Here is a 20,086-nt window from a genome sequence, read left to right as displayed (position 1 = left end):
TCACTTGAGGAAAACAAATCTGAGGCAACAAGGAAAATCATGTTAAACGTTTTGTTTAAATGTTTCAATGGAACCTTTCTGGCAAAACCAAAGCCTTACCGTTGGTCCCCAGTGGACTGAGGCTGTATCAAGGTTACCTGTGGCCACCGTGCATCTGGTCGCTGTATTTGGGTCCTTTTAGTAATCTGTAGTTTTGTGACCATGTTGTTGCAAAATAGCTTTAGAAACTGTAGATAACGAGCTCTAAAGTAATTCCAGGCCTTTATGTTCTCTTTTTATCTCTCCATAGGTTTAACACCTTCCACCTGGAGGCATCTTCTTCCTGCCGCTATGACTATGTCGCAGTGTATGATGGACAGGACACTCTGGCACCCTTATTGGGGAAATTCTGTGGTTCAGTGCTCCCACCTGATCTGCGCTCCTCCACAAACCAGCTGTTCATTGTCTTCAGGACAGATGCCTCAGTGAATGGGATTGGCTGGAGGGCTGTTTACAGTGAGACACTCGGTAGGTCAATGTGACTTAAATTTGTTCTGATCTAAAAAAGCTAATTGTAAAAGTATCCAAGATGCGTTCAAGATTAATTGAAATCAAACCAACTCCAGAGGCATTCTAGCTTGATGTTTACAAGGTAATGAATCCATTTCCCTAAAACACGTAATCTTTACTTGGCCTAACTGTAACTTTGTCCATAAGCAGCCCAATCCTGAGGAAAAGAGTAGTTGATGTTGTACTATTCTGCAAGCTACATTGCACATGGAGTTGTTGTTTTTTAATGTGGACCTTTTTCCAAAAGTTATGTTTACACTTGTTACATAATATTGTTATGCTTTTTACATAACATAAGAAAGTCCACTAAGAGTTGTTATTTATTCACGGTAGTTTTGTTGCCTAACCTAATGTGGTTTGCAGAAAAGTACAATGCCAACATTCTTTCTTCCGAATGGATTGCAATAAGGGGGCTGTGGAAATTCCCATACAAATGGTCTGTACCATGAAATAAACCACTACAGGCCACTGACCTGTGTGGGTCAGATAGCACTGACTTGTGTGGGTCAGATAGCAGTGTGATTGAGAGCCTATGAAGTCAATACAACTCATAATTCATAAATAGGACTCATGTGTGTACCTCTGTTAGCTCATGGATAGTAGCTATGACCATCTGGACTGGAGGAGAGCCTTGATTGATGTCAAGTTTGGGTCTACTGTTGTCAGTCTAGTTGTGAATGAAGGTTGTATGCTGGACCTACTGCTAGTGGCAAATGCTTCTTAAAGAAATATACTGTCAAAAATATTTGTGCGCCACTATTTAGCTAATAATATTGCAGATTAAACATTATGTCAAAGCCAATATTTGGTGTAGTTTAGTCCTTAAGGATGTATTTGTTAGTAGTATATATAAACCCTTTCTGCTTGGCAGTCACAAAGAAAGAACTCAAATTTTGTATAATTTCCACTTTGGATATCCAGCTTTCTCAGGTTTTTTGTTTTACATTCTGCAAAAAGGGAAGGAGCCCTATCAAAGTTATTTTTCTGAATTGATCAAAATGTGTATTTTCTGCAGTTACTGAACATCTTTGTGTTCTAGTACTGGATTACAAGAAACATAACTAAGGTAACTTGCAACAGTGTCTTCAGTTGTTTTAGTCTGCAATGCCAACATCAGTGTGCTTCAAAATGAGCTCACATACCTATGTGACCTCTCAGACATTATGTTTGTTCTACTTGGAGATGCTAGTCTGCAGTTGCCTATGGTATAACACATGATTGGTTTGAATGGGTGGCTCAGTGTTTGTTTGTGAATTGCCTGCAGGTCCTGCACAGGGATGTGGGGGCTACCTGTCCATGCCAATGGGCATGTTTGGTTCTCCAGATCCAAACCTGGATGGGCGCTATGAGCCCAGGATGGACTGCCTTTGGACCATTGAGATGCCAGTCAACAGGGCTGTCAACGTGACGTTCAACTCCTTTGACCTTGAGGGCAGCTCTACTTGTCGCTACGACTATGTCAAAGTAAGGAACCCCAGTCATTGAAATATTAATGGCAGATATTACTTTTATTTCATTAGAACATGATTACAGTAGGATATGTCATATTGTTGCAGAGATGCTGCATAACGCTTTCATTTGTAATGTTAGTCTGACCTTACAATAACTAACTAAAGATCATTTTTATTTGTATGAACTTATATCGACTACAGTTGTGGATTTCCTTCCGTTTTGATGCAAATCTGCAATTCATGATGCTAAGCGTATTAATCAGAGACACTTTTTTTTCCAACTTGTAATACTAAAGTACTGTAGGACAACACTTCTTTGTCTTTAATTGTATGACAAAACTGTTTCTTTTTTGTAAATATCCTTTATGTATGTGTATTTCTATCAGGTGTATGATGGTGACAACATGAACTTCTCTCTGGTCGGGACATACTGTGGAAACTTCATCCCTGCTCATTTTGTATCGAGTGGAAATTTCCTGACTGTTCACTTTGTCACTGACAGCTCAGTGCAGAAACGAGGCTTCAATGCTACCTACATTGCTGTGCCAAGTAAGACACTTTCTACTCTCTCTCTACTACTCTGCGATCTACTTGCTACAGAATTAAGGCTTCATTTTTTCTCAAAATATGAATAATAACTGTACGGCAAATTCTTGCTCACTTAAAACCAATACTTAATCCCAAAATGACTGTTCAAATACCCATCTGCAGCTGCTTCCTTGGCCGTTCAGTCATAGTTTACATGTAGGTTACTCCTACAGTACATATCTAAATATATATGTCACGGTTTACAGCTGTTTCTAAACTATTATTATAATTCTATTACATTCAAATCGGTACCGATTTGAGGATAAATCAGTACTGGTCGAGGTCAGGAGGTGAATAATGTTGTCTCTCATAGGTAGAATTTGATCGTTATAAAAGTTCATATAGTCATTACTACCGAGGGTTATAGGAATACACGGCTCAACAGAGCTGTGCTTAAAAACATATCAAGTATTTTAAAAATAATGAAATTCAGAACAAGAGAAAAGGTTATTTATAATTTAGATATAACTAAATATTGTTTCTAAAGCAGCAACAGTTATGCTTACAACAACAAAGTATCTGTACAGTCATAAACATCTCACTGGAAACAAATGTAAATTGTCAATAAATATATAACAATCCTGAGTAAAGTTTATAAAGAATGAAAAACAGAGACATCCATCAGTATCAGTCATTTCCTTTTGTTCATCTGTCTGTCTGTCCTCTTGTCTGAGTCTACAGACGCACAGCTTCTGTTTCAGCTTGTTTGTAAAAAAAATTGCCTTTGGCCAATCGCGCTTGCTGTGTTTATGTGAGCATTTTCTGGTTGGATGAGAGCGACTGATTGAATTAGGTTTCACTTTTGTTTGCATGCCATGCTCGTTGAACAGATGTATTGATAAAGTATTGGCCTTTTACTCACTAAGTTTTATTGCAGTAACATTACTGATCGTAGTTGTTCTCAACTTCGAGTAATCATCACTTCACCTGGTCAGTTCACCACTGCTTTCTCTCTGCCCCCTGATGCATCCTTTGTGTGTTTGTGTCTATGTGTGTGTGTAGTTGGAGGAGCTCAGTCCCACAGAGAAAGCAGTGGAAATGCTAGCTTTAGCATGATATGAAATTACACCAAAACATTTAAAAGTACTAATAAAAAGCAGTAACGTCAGGGTTTATAAACACCACTATCTTTAATGACTTAGCATCAGGCGACTGTAGGATGGGATGCCTTTAAAGACCATTTGGGCTATTTCACAATCCAAATGAGGCTGGCTAACAGGATGAGGAGTTTTGTAATGCTCAGAGAAGCATATCCAAGTTGGATATGGAGAAGATTGATTACTAAGTACCTTATCAGACAGAAGATTGGAGGTGGACCTTATGTGCTTGGCAAGTTGAGGAAGTGGAGATGACTTTTTCTTTTACGATTACAGCCTTGGGCTGGAGTCTCATCATTTTCATCAGGGGACGCCTACTTGAGAAAATGCTTTGTCTTTCAGCTAGGACAGATCCAGTCCTTTTTCTGATTAAAGGCTTGTCAGCTGGGCATCCTCAGCATGCCTCAGGGTATTCAATACAAACTGAAAGAGGTCCAGTTTCTAGAATTTCTCCAAACCTCCTTATGTTAACATTTTCCGATAGCCTCTCCCTAAGTCTATCAGAAGAAGTAAACAACATGCATTTCCATATTATTTTAACAATTTGTATTCACATTATAAAGTAGGACACTTAAAATACAGACAAACTGAACTTGAATGGAAAACAAATTTTTTACCATTAATAAAATTGTTCCTAGCACCATGAAACCTAAATGAAATAAACAATAAGTGCCTCTTTAAGAAAAAGCAAAAACAGAGCTTTGAGCAGCCCCTAGCAGCCAGAAGTTTAAAGATTTGCCTGAATGGAGTTAGTGCCATTCTCATGAAAATAAGTAGTTGCTCATTGGTTAGCCTGGAGCGGTACTTGGTTTTCTTAATATTCATAATTGAAAAAGCTGACTCTCAGCTTGGTTGGTCTGGTCTGTAGCCTGAAAATAACAGGTCAGTTGCTTCATGCTGTCATTTCTCTCAGATCTTTCGTATGCTGTTGTTCTCTCTAGCCAACTGTCTAAGCACAGTTAGCTCACTTTACTGAAGCGGTCTGCCACCTGGTGATGGCCGGTCTTGGGGATGTACAGCTGGTAAAATAAGTATTGAACACGTCACCATTTTTCTCAGTAAATATATTTCTAAACCTGCTGTTGACATGACATTTTTGCCAGATGTCGGTAACAACCGAAGTAATCCATAAATACAAAGAAAACCAAACAAATAAGTTCAGAAATGAAGTTATGTGTAATAAAATGGAATGACGCAGGGAAAAAGTATTGAACACATGAAGAAAGGGAGGTGCGAAAAGGCATGGAAAGCCAAGACACCAGCTGAAATCTATCAGTAATTAAAAAGCAATCCTGCCCCTTGTCAGTGCAAATTAATATCAGCTGGTTCAGTCCCAACTGATGGCCTATAAAAAGGTGTCTCATTACCAAGGTGTCACACAAGAAACATCTCATGATGGGTAAAAGCAAAGAGCTCTCTCAAGACCATCGCAACCTTATTGTTGCAAAACATACTGATGGCATTGGTTACAGAAGGATTTCTAAACTTCTGAATGTTCCGGTGACCACGGTTGGGGCTATAATCCGGAAGTGGAAAGAACATAATTCCACCATAAACCGGCCACGACCAGGTGCTCCTCGCAAGATTTCTGACAGAGGAGTGAAAATAATTATCAGAAGAGTCAATGACCACTTGTGGAGAGCTTCAGAAAGACCTGGAATTAGCAGGTACAATTGTTTCAAAGAAAACAATAAGTAATGCACTCAACCGCCGTGGCCTGTGTGCACGCTCACCATGCAAGACTGTTGAAGCTCGTTTAAAGTTTGCTGCCCAACATTTAGACATGCCTGTGAAATACTGGGAGAATATAGTCTGGTCAGATGAGGCCAAAATTGAACTCTTTGGATGCCATAATGCACACCATGTTTGGAGGTCAAATGTCACTGCACACCACTCCAAAAACACCATATCAACAGTGAAGTTTGGAGGTGGGAACATCTTGGTGTGGGGCTGTTTTTCAGCATACAGCGCTGGCAAACTTCATATAATTGAAGGAAGGATGAATGGAAAAATGTACCGAGAAATTCTTGATAAAAATCTGCTGCCATCTACCAGGATGATGAAGATGAAACGAGGGTAGACATTTAAGCAAGACAATGATCGCAAACCCACAGCGAAGGAAACTCTCAATTGGTTTCAGAGAAAGAAAATAAAGCTGCTAGAATGGCCCAGCCAATCACCTGATGGGATCCAATAGAAAATCTATGGAAAGAACTAAAGATCCGAGTTCATAGAAGAGGCCCACGGAACCTTCAAGATTTGAAGACTGTTTGTGTGGAAGAATGGGCCAAAATCACACCTGAGCAATGCATGTGACTAGTTTCTCCAAAAAGGAGGCATCTTGAAGCTGTACTTACCAACAAAGGCTTTTGTACGAAGTATTAAATACATTTCAGTAAGCGTGTTCAATACTTTTTCCCTGTGTCATTCCATTTTATTACACATAACTTAATTTTTGAACTTATTTGTTTGGTTTTCTTTGTATGTATGGATTACTTGGGTTGTTACCGACATCTGGTGAAAATGTCATGTCAATAGCACCTTTAGAAATATATTTACTGAGAAAAATGGTGACGTGTTCAATACTTATTTTACCCGCTGTATCTCCAGTTAATGGTAGATGCAATGTCAGATCAGGATATGCATGCAGCAGGATCAGGCATAAATACTAGATTGTTTGCAACAGACGCAAATGTAAAGCTGCAAAACTTACAATGACAGTAGACAGCAACAAAACACATCTGTCCATCCTGGGAGAAGGATCCCTCCTCTGTCGCTCTCCGTTTTCTTCCTTTTTTCTCCCCGTTAAAGGTTTTTTTTAGGGGAAAAATTTTCCGATGTGAGGGTTCTGGGACAGAGGATGTCCTATGCTGTACAGATTGTAAAGCCCTCTGAGGCAAATTTGGGATCTGTGATTTTGGACTACTCAAAATAAATTAAAAAAAAATTGAATTGAAATTGAATTAAGGTGGTTTAAATATCCCTCTGCCAAAATGATGATTGGATAGCACCAAAGCCTGTGAACAGATCCCAGTGAAATAATTGGATACGATTGAAAGGTGGAGCCTCTGTGATTAAGAATCAGGCTGACAATGCCTTCCTGCTTGAACTTGTGCTCAAAGTTTCATTTAGTGATGGCCGGTGAAATAACAGGTCATAGCTCTCTGAATGGGTAGCTGTTTTCTCTGAGGGGGACACAAGCTAATCATTTAAAAGGTCAGCCTCATTCAATTTGTCTTAAAAAATTAAACATCTACACAGGTGTACCTTAATGCAGGGCCCTTTTGAACATGTGAATCAGCAAAATATTGATGTACCAGTGAGCAGACCTCTGTGGATGGATGCTCTTAGGAAGCAGTTATGCTGTTTGTTGTAGAGTTGAGTGAGAGGATCCTTTATCTGCTTCCTCGTGTCAACTCTCTCATTTCATTTCGTTTTATATGTAAACATTTCAGAACTGTTAAAAGTTCTCATCGGCTCAGACAGAATCCCAAAGTGAGTCCGTCTGATGGTTTTGTCTTACATGTTGCTGCTATACTTTTAATTAATCACACTTTTTAAACCTCTCGGTGTGTCTGCCTTCCCTCAGTGGTCTGCGGCGGGACTCTGAATGCCACCACTACCATCCAGACCCTGGTTTCGCCTTCCTTCCCCAATGCCTATCCTTCTTACACCTCCTGCCGCTGGGTCCTGGATGCTCCAGCCCAGGAATCCATCCAGGTTTCAGTTCAGACCTTTGTCCTTCAGCCTAGCCAGAGCTGCTCCACAAACTACCTGGAGATGAAGGACTGGCCTATGGTAAGGGTTATCTATGTATGTGCCTTAAAACGTGGGTGCTAAGCCTTCACACCACAAAACAAATATAACCATACAAGTCTGCTTGGAAGTGAGACTCCGACAACCTTACCAGTGGGAGTCTGACTGACAGCTTTCACATCAGTCTCAACAAACCAAACTAAACTGACCAGAGTTCCTTTGAACAGGTTTGGTATTAAACCACTTTTAGTCACTCTAGAGAGATGAGAATTTTCAAATGTATCAAAGAAAAACTCCTGTACAGTTATACTGTTGAAATATTTATTCTGAATGAAGTGACTCTTGTGTTTCCAGGGAGACTATGGGCAGTCACATAAGTTCTGTGCATCAGACGGCCATCCACCAGACTTCTACAGCTACAGCAGAACAATCATCATGCACTTCAAATCTGACACCTTCATGACAGGAAATGGCCTGAGTTTCACCTATCGGATCGCCAGTACGTACCTGTTGTAAACCTGCAGCAAGTAGAGGCAGTTCTACCTTATTACCTCAAACAACTTAGGGCTTAAAATATGTGTATATCACTTACATGTGCAAGCTTGGTTTTAAAAAAGAGGATGTATATTAAATATATCCTAAAAAATCCCCAAAGAATACTGCACAACAGGTTTGGAAATGATGGGCATGACGGGTATTGAGGGAACATGCTCTGACTGTGCTGGTGATGATTTCCAGGCTGTAGCCGGACCTATGAACAGGAATATGGCTATTTGAAGAGTCCAGGCTGGCCTGACATCTACCCACACAACATTGACTGCACCATCATCCTGAAGGCCCCACAGAACAGCTCCATCTCCTTCTTCTTTAACAATTTTGATGTGGAGATCCACAGCCACTGTGAATTTGACTACCTGGAGGTAAAACAATTACAAACATGCAGAGACATATTTATATAAAGTAAGTTTATTTGCCGTAACTTACAATGAGGGAGAACAATGTAACAGGCAACCACAAACAGGCTGCAGCAAACTGTAACAGTAGCAGTGCTTGTTTTTGCTGATTTCTTTATTATAAGTGTCCGACAACATTATTGAGGGTCACCTTGCATGGCAGCTGGATAAAAAAATCTGGATACAAAAATCCATTTGTCAGGCAAGTAATGTTTTTGTGACTGGTAAGCCAGAGCACAGAACAACCAGCTCTTAGATAGTTCTGTGTAACGTATCCATCTGGTGGTCCACAATAATGGAGAGAGGACCCTACAGAGAAATCAAATGTTTTTCTTTACCTATCTCTTGATCGGTCTGTTAGTTTATGCGTCCAAGTTTGGTGCAGCAACAGCTCTTCATCCGTATACTCTGGCTCAAATGAATACGGGCTGCTGTGGAATGTAAAGACCTCATCCACATTGTGAAAATCATCGAAATATGCCATAACATTGAAAATCTGTTTCTGTACTCCAACAAAACAATCCCTCCTGTCCCTCCTCTATAACTGTAAACTCACGTTTCCACAGTTGTCATTTGGCAACTCCTCCTTTTCTGTAGGGTTCTTTCCAAAATGTTGTCAGAGGTAACTCCTTAAATGACTATATGTTATCAGTTATATCTCTTCATGATTTGATGGTGTAAAAACAAAGTATAGCAGGGGAAAGTCACTTGTGGTAGTTGAAAATCTCTTTTGAAAATTTCTATAAATTAGCTTCAAACAAAGTCTTCATGCTCATTTTATGTTTCTATCTCCACCACAAGGCCAAATATATATCTACAGGGATCCATGAAATGTTTGCTGTCCCAACACTCTCTGTTGTCTCTCAGATCCGTAATGGCAGTACAGTGGACTCACCACTGATTGGTCGTTTCTGCGGGAACACCTTGCCCAGCCCAATCTTCCCACAATCCAACCTGCTCTACTTGCGCTTCAAGAGTGACTCCTCCATGGCTCGTGATGGCTTTGAGGCCACATGGACATCCTCCCCTCACGGTCAGAGCTAAACTGTTTACACAAATAATTTCAAACCATGTTCCATGATACATGAAGACCTTACAGGTTTTCATTCCAACTTACAACTTCCAAAGGCTTAAACAGTTGCTGTCACTAATTCATGCATAAGAATTCTTCATTTCCAGATTTATAATACATCAAAAACGACACTTCGAAACCCTAACAGGGCAGGATACAACACACTAAAGCCCCTCCCACCTGCACACACACGCACCTGACCGGCTTATCAACAACATGATAGTCACCCAGCTTCCCTTCATCAGGACCAGGATCAGGGTAGAGAGTGCAGATTCCCTCTTTTAAAGCCATTTCAAAGCATGTTTACAAGAAACAAACAAAACAGCTCTCTTCCTGGGGAAGGAACCATGACGATCCTGATGATGACTTCTCCCCAAATAGGGATATGAAAAAACTAATGTATTTAGGGTGCATAAGTATTCAGCAGTTTAGGCCCATAGAATTGCCACCATGGCAATTTATTCAAAGCTGATACAATTAGACTCAAAGAGCCTGAGTGGCCTCTGCCCAGAACTTGAAGAACCAATGCTGCTCGCTGAGTGAAATCTATTGTGTGGATGGGTCAGGTCCCATCATTGTGTGTTACAAAACCACCAGACACGAGGCTTTCATCGTTGACATTCAAAGCTCTCATACATTCAAATAGCACAGAAACCCCATGTTTGTTAGAAAAAAACATGAACTTCTCCTCTGTGGTACTCCCTTCATAACTTACCTCTATTATTCCAATAATACTAATAACTCTGTTTATATAGAGACCAGATCGTCATCATCAAACTCCTCTTCCGCTGGACCCACAACATCTACAATTTTTTTTTCTTGTCTATGAATGGTCAAATTTGAAGCAGCCAAAGCAAAAATGTCACAATGTCCAGACGTTCTGTCCCCAGTATGAGCCTCAAAACACACCGGATCCCACATTTCTCATGCAATACCAGAGTGTCTTCCATTCGACCCTGGCTACTTGCAATCACCAGTGTTTTTCAACACCATACACTAACAAAAGTTTTCTCTTTACTTTGCACGTCTGTAGTCTTAAACAGACCCTATTATGCTATTTTTCAGGTGCATATTTTATCTCAAGTTACAGTTACAACATGTTTACATGCGTTACTGTCATAATCCCCCATGTTTTTCTCATCCTGGCTGTCCTGCAGCACCTCTTCTCACCCTCTCTCTGAAATGTTCCGTTGTAGCTCTTGCTCCTCCCTCCAGCAAGAAAAGTCTGCTCTGATTGGTCAGCTAGCCCGCTCTGTTGTGATTGGTCAACGTTTCACATTTCAAAAACTCTTCCTCCAGAGCTCCAACTCCGTCTCTCTCTTTTGTTGTTTGAGGGCCAAACTAGCCGGAAGAAGTTAAACATGACTTCTGTAACATTGTGACCTCATAAAGTTACAGAAGTGAAGGAGATAATTCAATCGAGCTGTTTCAGGCAGCTCAGGAGCAGTGATTCTGAGGGGGAGGGTAACTCTTTTTAGGCGTGGACTTCAGGTCTTACATGTACAAAAATATATATAACACACTAAAGGACAGGGAAAAAGTGGAAAAGCATAATAGGGCCACTTAAAATCCAAGATGAGAAAACCACTAAAAACATCAGTGATGTCTTATCCCTCCCCAGACTGCTGATTGATCAATCACTGCCATCTCTGTGTTGTGCCTGCATTCTCCAAAATCAAATCTGATTTTATGATTAGCAGTACTAACAGTATTATAGGTCATTGAACTGGTCATGATGGGATGGCAGGTGTATAGTCGTTTTTGTGAACTCTTCTAGTTCTTCCATGGTTATTGCTGCTTGTAATGATACTGCCTGGGAGCAGTAGAAATGGTTCTCCCTGTGCTTCTTTAAGCTGAAGTACCTTTTGTTTCATATGTTTATGTACTAGGTTGCGGTGGTACTCTGTATGGAGACCATGGCTCATTCGCAAGTCCCAACTACCCAGGCACCTATCCTAACAGCACGCACTGTGAATGGGGCATCATGGCACCCAGAGGTCGTGTGGTGACCATTACCTTTGCCCAGATCAGTATTGATGACCCTGGAGATTGCCAGAACAACTTCTTGAAGTTGTATGATGGCCCAGACACGTCCTCACTGCCTGCTGGACCTTACTGCGGACTGGTATGTACCCAAGAAAGCGGTCACTATTTCTCCAGTAATGTAAAAGCTTAAGCCCTATATGCACAGGACCAGTACTACCTGGGGACCTCTAGTAATCTGATATAACTACAGGGGTCCACTGTGATCTTTATCCCGCACGAGTCATTCGTTATTATTCAATTAAAAAATCTGCTACAAATTGTGCCATATTTGCCAAATACAGAGGTCATATGTTGATTTGGGTTGGGGGGGATTTCTTTTACAAGATTTTTGTCTTCACTGTGCCTTTTTTTCTGCCTCTTTCCTGGTCGAGAATTATGGAGGCTGGGTTATCAACAGCATCTTGATATGATCATATTTATATTATCAAACAAATATATGATATAGTATACTATTTTTAATGATAGCAGATGTTACCCAGAGTATTGACATCATATCCGGAGGATAATGTCAGTAAAATAAAAAATAGTACTTATCCTGTGTGAAAAAAGACGTGAAGGGTGATTTTAGAGGAGTAATGTCTACCTGTCTCTGACTCCCTCTGTGTGTGTTGTTATCAGAGTTGGTGTTTTAAGAAATATCATGTGAACGGCCCGTACTGTAAAAAGACCGCTAGCAGCAGCTAATATTTACAGTCAAATCAACAGTGCACTGTGCAGCAGGCTGCTGTTGTGACAGCTGGTCTGGAGTCACCTATCCCTGTCTGTCCTAAAGTAAAGCAAACAGTGTGGTTGAACTAGTCCTGCTTTGTGTAGCCTGATGAAGAGACTGAAATTACAGACCAAAGTATAATAATTATAATAATAATTACATTTTATTTTACATGGACATGACAGATATAATGTGTCATCCACATCTAAACTGGAATGATCAAAATAAAAAGAACTCTGCAACATGCTGACACTCTTCATATTTACCTTTTGTCGTGACAGACACCATCTAATAAGATAATAATAAAAATAAATAATTTAATATGGGGGGACAACAAGTTAGAATGAAATATTTTCTAAAAAAAGAGTCCTGCTGTTGGCCATTTAAGAGTTTGAGTCATTTAATCATTTAGAGTTTCTGTTTACTACTTTGAACAGAGAAGATCCAGTGTGGACAATGAATGAAATGTAACGGTTCTCTGGAGAAGTGACAGATGTTTATTTTACACAAGCTATGATTTCCACTGTGTGAATGGACCGCTGGCCTAACAAATGAGTCCTGTGACAAACTGACGCCGTGTCTGCAGCACCTCTTTGATGCAGTCGACCGGCATTGACTCGGCTCTAAATGTTCTATTGGAGAATTTCTGACTTCAGGTTTCCCGGGAGCTCGCCTATAGATTGGTTCGGGTTTGTTGTGACACACCAAGTCTAGTAATTATACATCTTTTGGTGTGACAAATGGGAACAGTTAGCACCTGCAGTGATCAGCCCTGAACCCTGGCTCATGCTGATGAGAGTTGAGTGATCCAGTGTAAAACACAATCAATACTTCATAACTTATAAGTTAAGTTTTTTCACATAAACAACAGTAATAGAGTAAACATTAGTGACAGGTATGAGGAATGTAAGTGAGGTGCTGTGCTTTCCTGTGTATTGCTCAGCTATATATTGTATACATATCTCTGGGAATGAAGACAATAAGGACTATGAATGAATTTGAATACACAAGGATGTGATTTGTATCTGCTCTCTGTGTTGTTTGTTCAGGAAACCAACATCGCTCCGTTCACAGCCTCCTCCCATCAAGTCTACATTGTTTTCAAAGCCATGTACGCCAATCTACCTTCAGGATTCAGACTAACCTGGAGCAGCTGAAAGAATGCCCTAAAAAGACTCACACACATGCAGGCAGTTGCTGACTAATTTCGTAATTACTTTTTAAACCTGTTGTGCATTTATTTTTTAAGCAAACAAATGTGATAATACTAATAATAAATCTATACTGACATAACACTTACATGGGTTGTCATTTGTCATCTCAGGTGTATCGTTTAGTTCCACTGCATTTTAAACCACTGACCTGCTGAAACTTAACCAACTCTTGTTGGATGGACAAGCATTTTTCTTTAATGATAATATTTGATTATAGAATGGATACAGTGGATTGACAAACTCTTTTGTCAATGTATCAAGACGATACAGGCCCAAATCCTTGACTAATGCAATTTTACACTCCACTATTCACTTAACATATTACTGTGGCAGTGGGCGTGGTCTGCGCTCAGCTGCAGGGGAGAGAGGTGTGGGAGTGGTTCATGGGAACAGTGCCGTGGTGAGTTCAATCAACACAGCTGTAATGTGGTGCTAATCATGCTGAAGCTACTTAAGCAGTAGCAGACGGGAGTTCGTGAGAGGAACAGTCACACACGCGGAACGAGGGCTGAGAGAGAGAGCGTGAAGCCATCAGAGGGGTGGCGTTCCGGGAACGTGGGACCGAGTGCGCCCGAGAAGCCGGGCAGCGAAGCGGAGCGCACGACGGTCCGCATTTTGTGTTGTATTTTGAATGAAATAAATATACCTTGGTTAAACTTACCCACTGAAGCCGTATCTGTGTTGGGGAGAACCTACGGTAGTCGAGAGTCGGCTACAATTACTATTTGAAGTATTTTACAGTTATGAAGCCCAAGCAGCCAAACTTCAATGAATGAACCATCTTAAACCTGAAACACGGAAAAATAATAAACATAACATGAAATAGCAAAACCGTCGGCCATTTGAACTGCAAACGTGATTAAGAGAGTAAACTGCCCACAATGGCAACAGTTATCAGACAACAATGAACTCATTTTAGGATTAGCGAAGCTGATTATTCATATTAACAAAACCATGAGAAACTTAAAGGAGGAAATTTGTCATTTATATTACAGAATTATTTTCCTAACTGTATCATTTTGATAAATAACTTCAACAGGCATGAAGGTTGGAATTACCATTTCAGACAGTAATATCACATTGTATTCAGTATTTTCCTTTATTATGTCATATTTGTAACATGTTATATTTTATTCTTATCTCTGCACTATATTAAGGAACAGAATATCTACTTCACTTTTTTCATATTTGTTTATAACTTATATTTTAGCCTGAGCATTGTTAATGGAGCAGGAGATTCAAGACTTTAATTCATGTGAGTGCATGACATTAAAAATAACTTTCATGCTTCAACATGTCCAAATTATGCAATAAAAGCTCCTAAATTTCCAATTGAGTGTATACCACCACCTGCTGGATGTTTTGTTAAAGTTTTCTCATTTCAATCTCTTGCAAATCACCAGCTGATGCATGGAATTTAACAATTATGCACACATAAAGTGTAAATAACAACTACTATCATAAAACACAGTGCAGAGTAAGAGTAATATTACAACTAAAAACGCAATTATTTATGATTTAAAAGCTACACTGTCAAAGACAAATGACTTGAAAAGATGATGCAAACATTCATTTAAAATACAAACGAAACAAAAACAAATTTAAAAAAAAAAGAAATAAAAAATCAGGGCACAAATAACATTTAATATCATCCTCTTCATCATCCAGCTCCTCGTCACAGCCCACACACATGGTATGATACGATGTGTGGCAGCTGTCACACTGGACCCACGACACCAATCCCTCCCAACTCTACGGAGGGTCAGGTTCCCTGCACCGACCACAGCCCCAAACTGTCAGCATCATCTCCTCAGGAGTGTGACCTGTTAACAGATTCTTTTTTACCTTAAAATCAAGAAAATTATCAGATTTTCATGTGTGGGCATACGAAGAAAAGTCAACATTAAGTAGACTACCGGTGGATGTTGTGGGTCCAGCGGAAGAGTAGTTTGATGATGACGATCTGGTCTCTGCAGGTTGGGAGCCTGTATAAATAACAGATAAAGCATAACCATGTTTTGTTTACTCTTCATCATGTTATAATATTGATTCTTCTATATAGCATTTACAGTGGGAGGGAGAGGAAGGAGTTTGGGACCCATGGAGGCCACATCCCGCTGCTGATGTTGAAGTTTCTAAAATAATATTTTATTACTACAACACTAAAATACATACTCATAAGAATGTCAATGTGTAACAATAGTTAATACATTCTGATTCATTCAAATTAGCTAACTTTCTTACTCTAACTGCTTCTTCCTGTCTTTTCTACTTCTTATCAACCTTTTTCTACTGTTTTCGGCCTCTTGCTGACTCCCTTTGCCTCTCTGATCTTCCTTCACTCAGTCTCTGTTCTCTATCTTTTCAGCCAGGAACATAAACCACATAAGATAGAAATTTGAGTAAAAACATTACGTGTTGATTAACAGTTGGTATAACCTAGCACTGTATTATATTGGAGGAAAAACATTTTATTTTATTTATGTCTGCTGTTATGTTTCAGAGTTAGAATCAGACAAAATTCTTTGTTTTTACAAAGTAGACAAACATGTGAAATGTATAATTTGGGAGAAAAGGACATCTCAAGTTACAAAACTGGTTTGGACATAAGATTGACATTTTTTTTTGTTGAATCTTGTACATTTTTGGAGTGAAAATACATATTTATGGTAGAAAATAAGCTTAGTTCCTGAACTTTGTTGCTGTTTTGGAGCGCTGTAGGTTTGTATCAAAGGTTTGTTTTGATTGAAAATATCATTACATTTGAGTTCACACAATTTGTTTTGTTTATTCAGATAGTGTAAATAAGTGTACAAGTAATACTACTACATACACTGTATTAATTGACCCAGATTCACTCAGTTGTACCTAGTCTAGAGAACAGCTCACATTGTTTGAATAAGTCACTATATATAAATGTTTTGTTCTTTATAACTATAGACAGTAATACATCAACCATCAGTTGTAGGGAGAGACTGTATTATTTGATTCAGATATGAACTTGAATATATAGGGTATTATATCTGTCTGAATATATATACAAAATAAATAAATATAAATATACACAGTTTGAGGACTTGGATTAAGAAAATAGCAGTGTACCTGCAACTGACTAACCTTTCTTGTATTCCTTTGTGAGAATGAAAACATCATTAGAGCAGACCTCGCCAGAAGTTTGCACCTACGGGGTTCATGCACACCTGATACTGCTGTCATGGTAACATTCACAAGTCTCAGTGATATGATTGACAGGCTCACAAAGTCCAACAGAATGATGGGCACACAGTCCTCCTGTAACTATGAGTTAAAGCCTGGGGTTTTACAATGTGAACACGGTCAACCTGAATGATGTTCTCCCAAACACAGACTGCAGACCTACAGCTGTCACTGTGGATGAACTTAATCTGTTGGATGAAGCTGTTGATGACTCAAACCCACCTACTCTAAGGAGAAACACAGCCACTGATCACCCTGAGAACATTTAAACTCATATGTCTTCTCACATTACAGCTGTGAAACAACCAGAGGTCCTTATCACATGATTCTCAACATATGATGCTCCTCATAACAAATCAGAATTGACTGCTCAAGTCATTGCAGGAGCAACTTGAAGTTAGGTGTCTTGCTCAATGACATCTCGGCATGTGGACTGCAGAGGCCAGGGTTCGAGCCACCAACCTTGTGGGACACGGCTGTACATCATGAGCCAAAGCCACCCCACATAAAAGACGAGGGCAGCATGGTCTGACATTAACAGTGAAGTGATTAAACTGCGACGTGGCAAATTTGGCAATGGAATTTTCCACACACAAGATGATAAGGAAACCCCTTACTACGGCAGTAGTTTGCAGTAATCATGGCTGAATATCCATGCATTGCATCAATTTCACAACAAAATTCAGAATACTGTAGTATATTGTGATATATTCTGTAAAAGCCTGTGAAGTAATACTAATGAAATTTGTTGTGAAATATTACAGTAACAACTTGTGAATTCCTGTAAATATTTTACAGTGTAGGTGAGAATGTGGTCTTAGTTATTTGGTGGAGTTTCCACCAGGCTGTCAGAGTTGTAGCTATGGTTGGGGTTTTGAAACATGGATGACGTGTGATAGAGCAGCTTATGAATGGTAAGTCTGAAATATGGATGTTGTTTTGGCCATGCACTGTGTGTATTTCTCATGTAATATCTTCTCTGCTTTGTTGTGGTCGATAGCTGTACACATAATTACTCCAGGACAGAATGTGTGTGGGTGGGAGGCTGTGGATGTGTAATGAAGGCCTCTTCAGATAGACAGGCAGCTTACATTAGCCCACTGACACAATGGGCAGATGCTCCATATATTTCCATTAATTAGTAACACAGTGAAGAATGTGGCGTGGTCATGTGGCAATTGGCGAGTGAGGTCATCCCTTCCTGTAAATTTAGTCTAATGCTTACAGAACACAATCACAATGTATTTTTCAAACCAATCCTTACATCTGAAAAAATTAAATGAAGACTCTGAACCATTTCCTTCAACACTACTAAAACTAAGTTTAAGTATGGTCTGTTTTGATCATTTTTCACTAGACCAGATTTTGTTTTCTCAGGTGAAAGTTTGTGGCGGATTTGAGATGTTCTTTGGACACCTGAGATCCGGTTAAACTGTTTTGGAATTTTTATTTGTTGATGTGGGACTATGTCATTGACAGAAAACATTTTGGGAGTTCTAACTGAGATTATTTTCACCTTAGTGTGTCCAGTACAGAGATACTGTAGGTCTGGAAAATGTTTAACATAGCTAAGCTCAAAGATTTACATGGGGAAGCAGCAAGCCTCGATCTTTGGAGAGAAAATTAACAAACTAGACCTACAGCAAAGTGCGTTTGACCTAGATGTATGAAATTATATATATTATATAAATAAGTCCGACTGACTTGAAATTTTACACACATATCCAGTTCAATCTGCTCTAAAAACCACGCGCTCTAACTTTTAGACACCGCCTCCTAGATTTTCCGCCATTACATATTTTCGGAAAAACACATTTTTGCGAACTCCTCCTGAACCCTCAGTCCGATTTCAACCAAATTTCCTGTGGATCATTATTGGATCAATGTCATCAAAAGCTTGTTGATATCTCATTGCGTTTACAAGATATGGAGCAGTGAACATATGAGGGTGTGGCTTTGTACAACTACACAATTAAATTGAAAACCGTTTGGCCTATCATCACGAAACTTGCAGAATATGTTGGCATCGCATCCTATAACAAACCCTGAAATTTTCATTCCATTCATCCAATAGGGGCCGCTACAGTAATTTGTTAAATTTCTGTATTTTTAGGTATCAAACTATTGGACGCGGTTTCCGATTGTCGCAGGCGTTTGCCGCCTCTTGAGCCTGCGTCCCGCCGGTACCCGCCACGCGTGCAGTGTGAGGGCCCGATCATCGCTGCTTGCAGCTTTAATTTGTTTTATTTTCTTTGTATGTATGGATTACTTGGGTTGTTACCGACACCTTTAGAAATATATTTACTGAGAAAAATGGTGACGTATTCAATACTTATTTTACCCGCTGTATGTATATATATATTGTGGCAGTGGGCGTGGTCTGCGCTCAGCTGCAGGCGGGAGAGGTGTGGGAGTGGTTCATGGGAACAGTGCCGAGCGAGGATCGAGGAGTGAGGAAACGACAAATAAGAGACTTGGGATGCACCCCCTGTCTCTCAGTTCACTTCAGCCACTCCCAGCTCACAGCCCAGCCCCTTCTCTCTCACCACACCATCCCTCACTCACCTAATCAGTATTACTCAGTGCACCTGTCTGCCACACCCACCTCATCAGCACAATCACTCTCACCTGCTCACTTAGTATTTAAACCTCTGTCTCACAAACACTCGTTCCCGTTGCCGACCCTGCCTGTTGGACTTCCCTGCCTTGCCTGTGCCCCGGTCAACGACTCAGCCTTCTGTCCCCGACCCACGGGTTTAGCCTTCGCTTCCTCTGGTTTCTGTCTGCCTGTTTCGCTGACTGCTCGGCGCTCTCCTGATAGGAATCCACTACGTGAGTCTGATCCTGCCTGTTTGTCTGCTGTATGTCCCGCTTTCAATAAAGCTGCTGCATTCTACTCCGTGTCCTGTCGCACTGCTTCTGGGTCCACACCACACCCCGTGACACCAAGTGCCAAACAATTGTTGAATTACCTCAAAGTAAACTGGCATTAAACATAATTTATAAAGAATAAAAGCAAATTGAAAATAACGTATCAATATTAATCAATGTTTAACTTAAATATGAATGTGTCTCTTCTAGTCATGTCATCCTGACATTACTGCTGACTGATGAAGTTTGGTTCTCTTTCACATTCTGGATAGAAGCATCAACTCAAAACCGAAGTCAAACACTGATCAAATAGTACCGTCTCTGTTTGGGTCTCTCACCTTTCTTCTTTTTGTAAGCCATGAATCCAACACCAATGAGATGAAGAGCAAGGGCAGCCACTGCAATGATGATGATGATGATGATGGTGGTCATGTGGCTCAACGTGCATTCTCTGTTCTCTGTTGAGCAGAAAACAACAATAAAGAATTCACAACCTGAACAGATGAAGCAGGTTAGAAGAGAAGAACATCCATTTATCAACCAGACCTCAATCCTGTACACACA

The 20,086-nt window shown here is 40.0% G+C and overlaps 1 protein-coding gene across 1 annotated transcript in view; it reads left to right on the top strand.

The window, feature by feature from the left end:
* cubn (cubilin (intrinsic factor-cobalamin receptor)) overlaps nucleotides 1-13,517 on the top strand; it is an 89,984-nt gene extending 76,467 nt beyond the window's left edge. The window contains exons 59-67 of the mRNA XM_054622653.1: nucleotides 290-507; nucleotides 1,814-2,013; nucleotides 2,387-2,549; nucleotides 7,275-7,483; nucleotides 7,796-7,940; nucleotides 8,180-8,361; nucleotides 9,262-9,427; nucleotides 11,356-11,591; nucleotides 13,271-13,517. Coding sequence (XP_054478628.1) covers nucleotides 290-507; nucleotides 1,814-2,013; nucleotides 2,387-2,549; nucleotides 7,275-7,483; nucleotides 7,796-7,940; nucleotides 8,180-8,361; nucleotides 9,262-9,427; nucleotides 11,356-11,591; nucleotides 13,271-13,378 — 1,627 coding nt within the window. The 3' untranslated portion in view covers nucleotides 13,379-13,517. The remainder of the gene's footprint in view (nucleotides 1-289; nucleotides 508-1,813; nucleotides 2,014-2,386; nucleotides 2,550-7,274; nucleotides 7,484-7,795; nucleotides 7,941-8,179; nucleotides 8,362-9,261; nucleotides 9,428-11,355; nucleotides 11,592-13,270) is intronic.
* The last annotated feature ends 6,569 nt before the right edge of the window (nucleotides 13,518-20,086 follow it).

Source organism: Anoplopoma fimbria, chromosome 21, assembly GCF_027596085.1.
Source record: "Anoplopoma fimbria isolate UVic2021 breed Golden Eagle Sablefish chromosome 21, Afim_UVic_2022, whole genome shotgun sequence".
In the NCBI taxonomy this organism is placed as follows: Eukaryota; Metazoa; Chordata; class Actinopteri; order Perciformes; family Anoplopomatidae; genus Anoplopoma; species Anoplopoma fimbria.
Note: the sequence above shows the minus strand (reverse complement) of the source record. Positions and strands in the feature narration are given on the sequence as shown.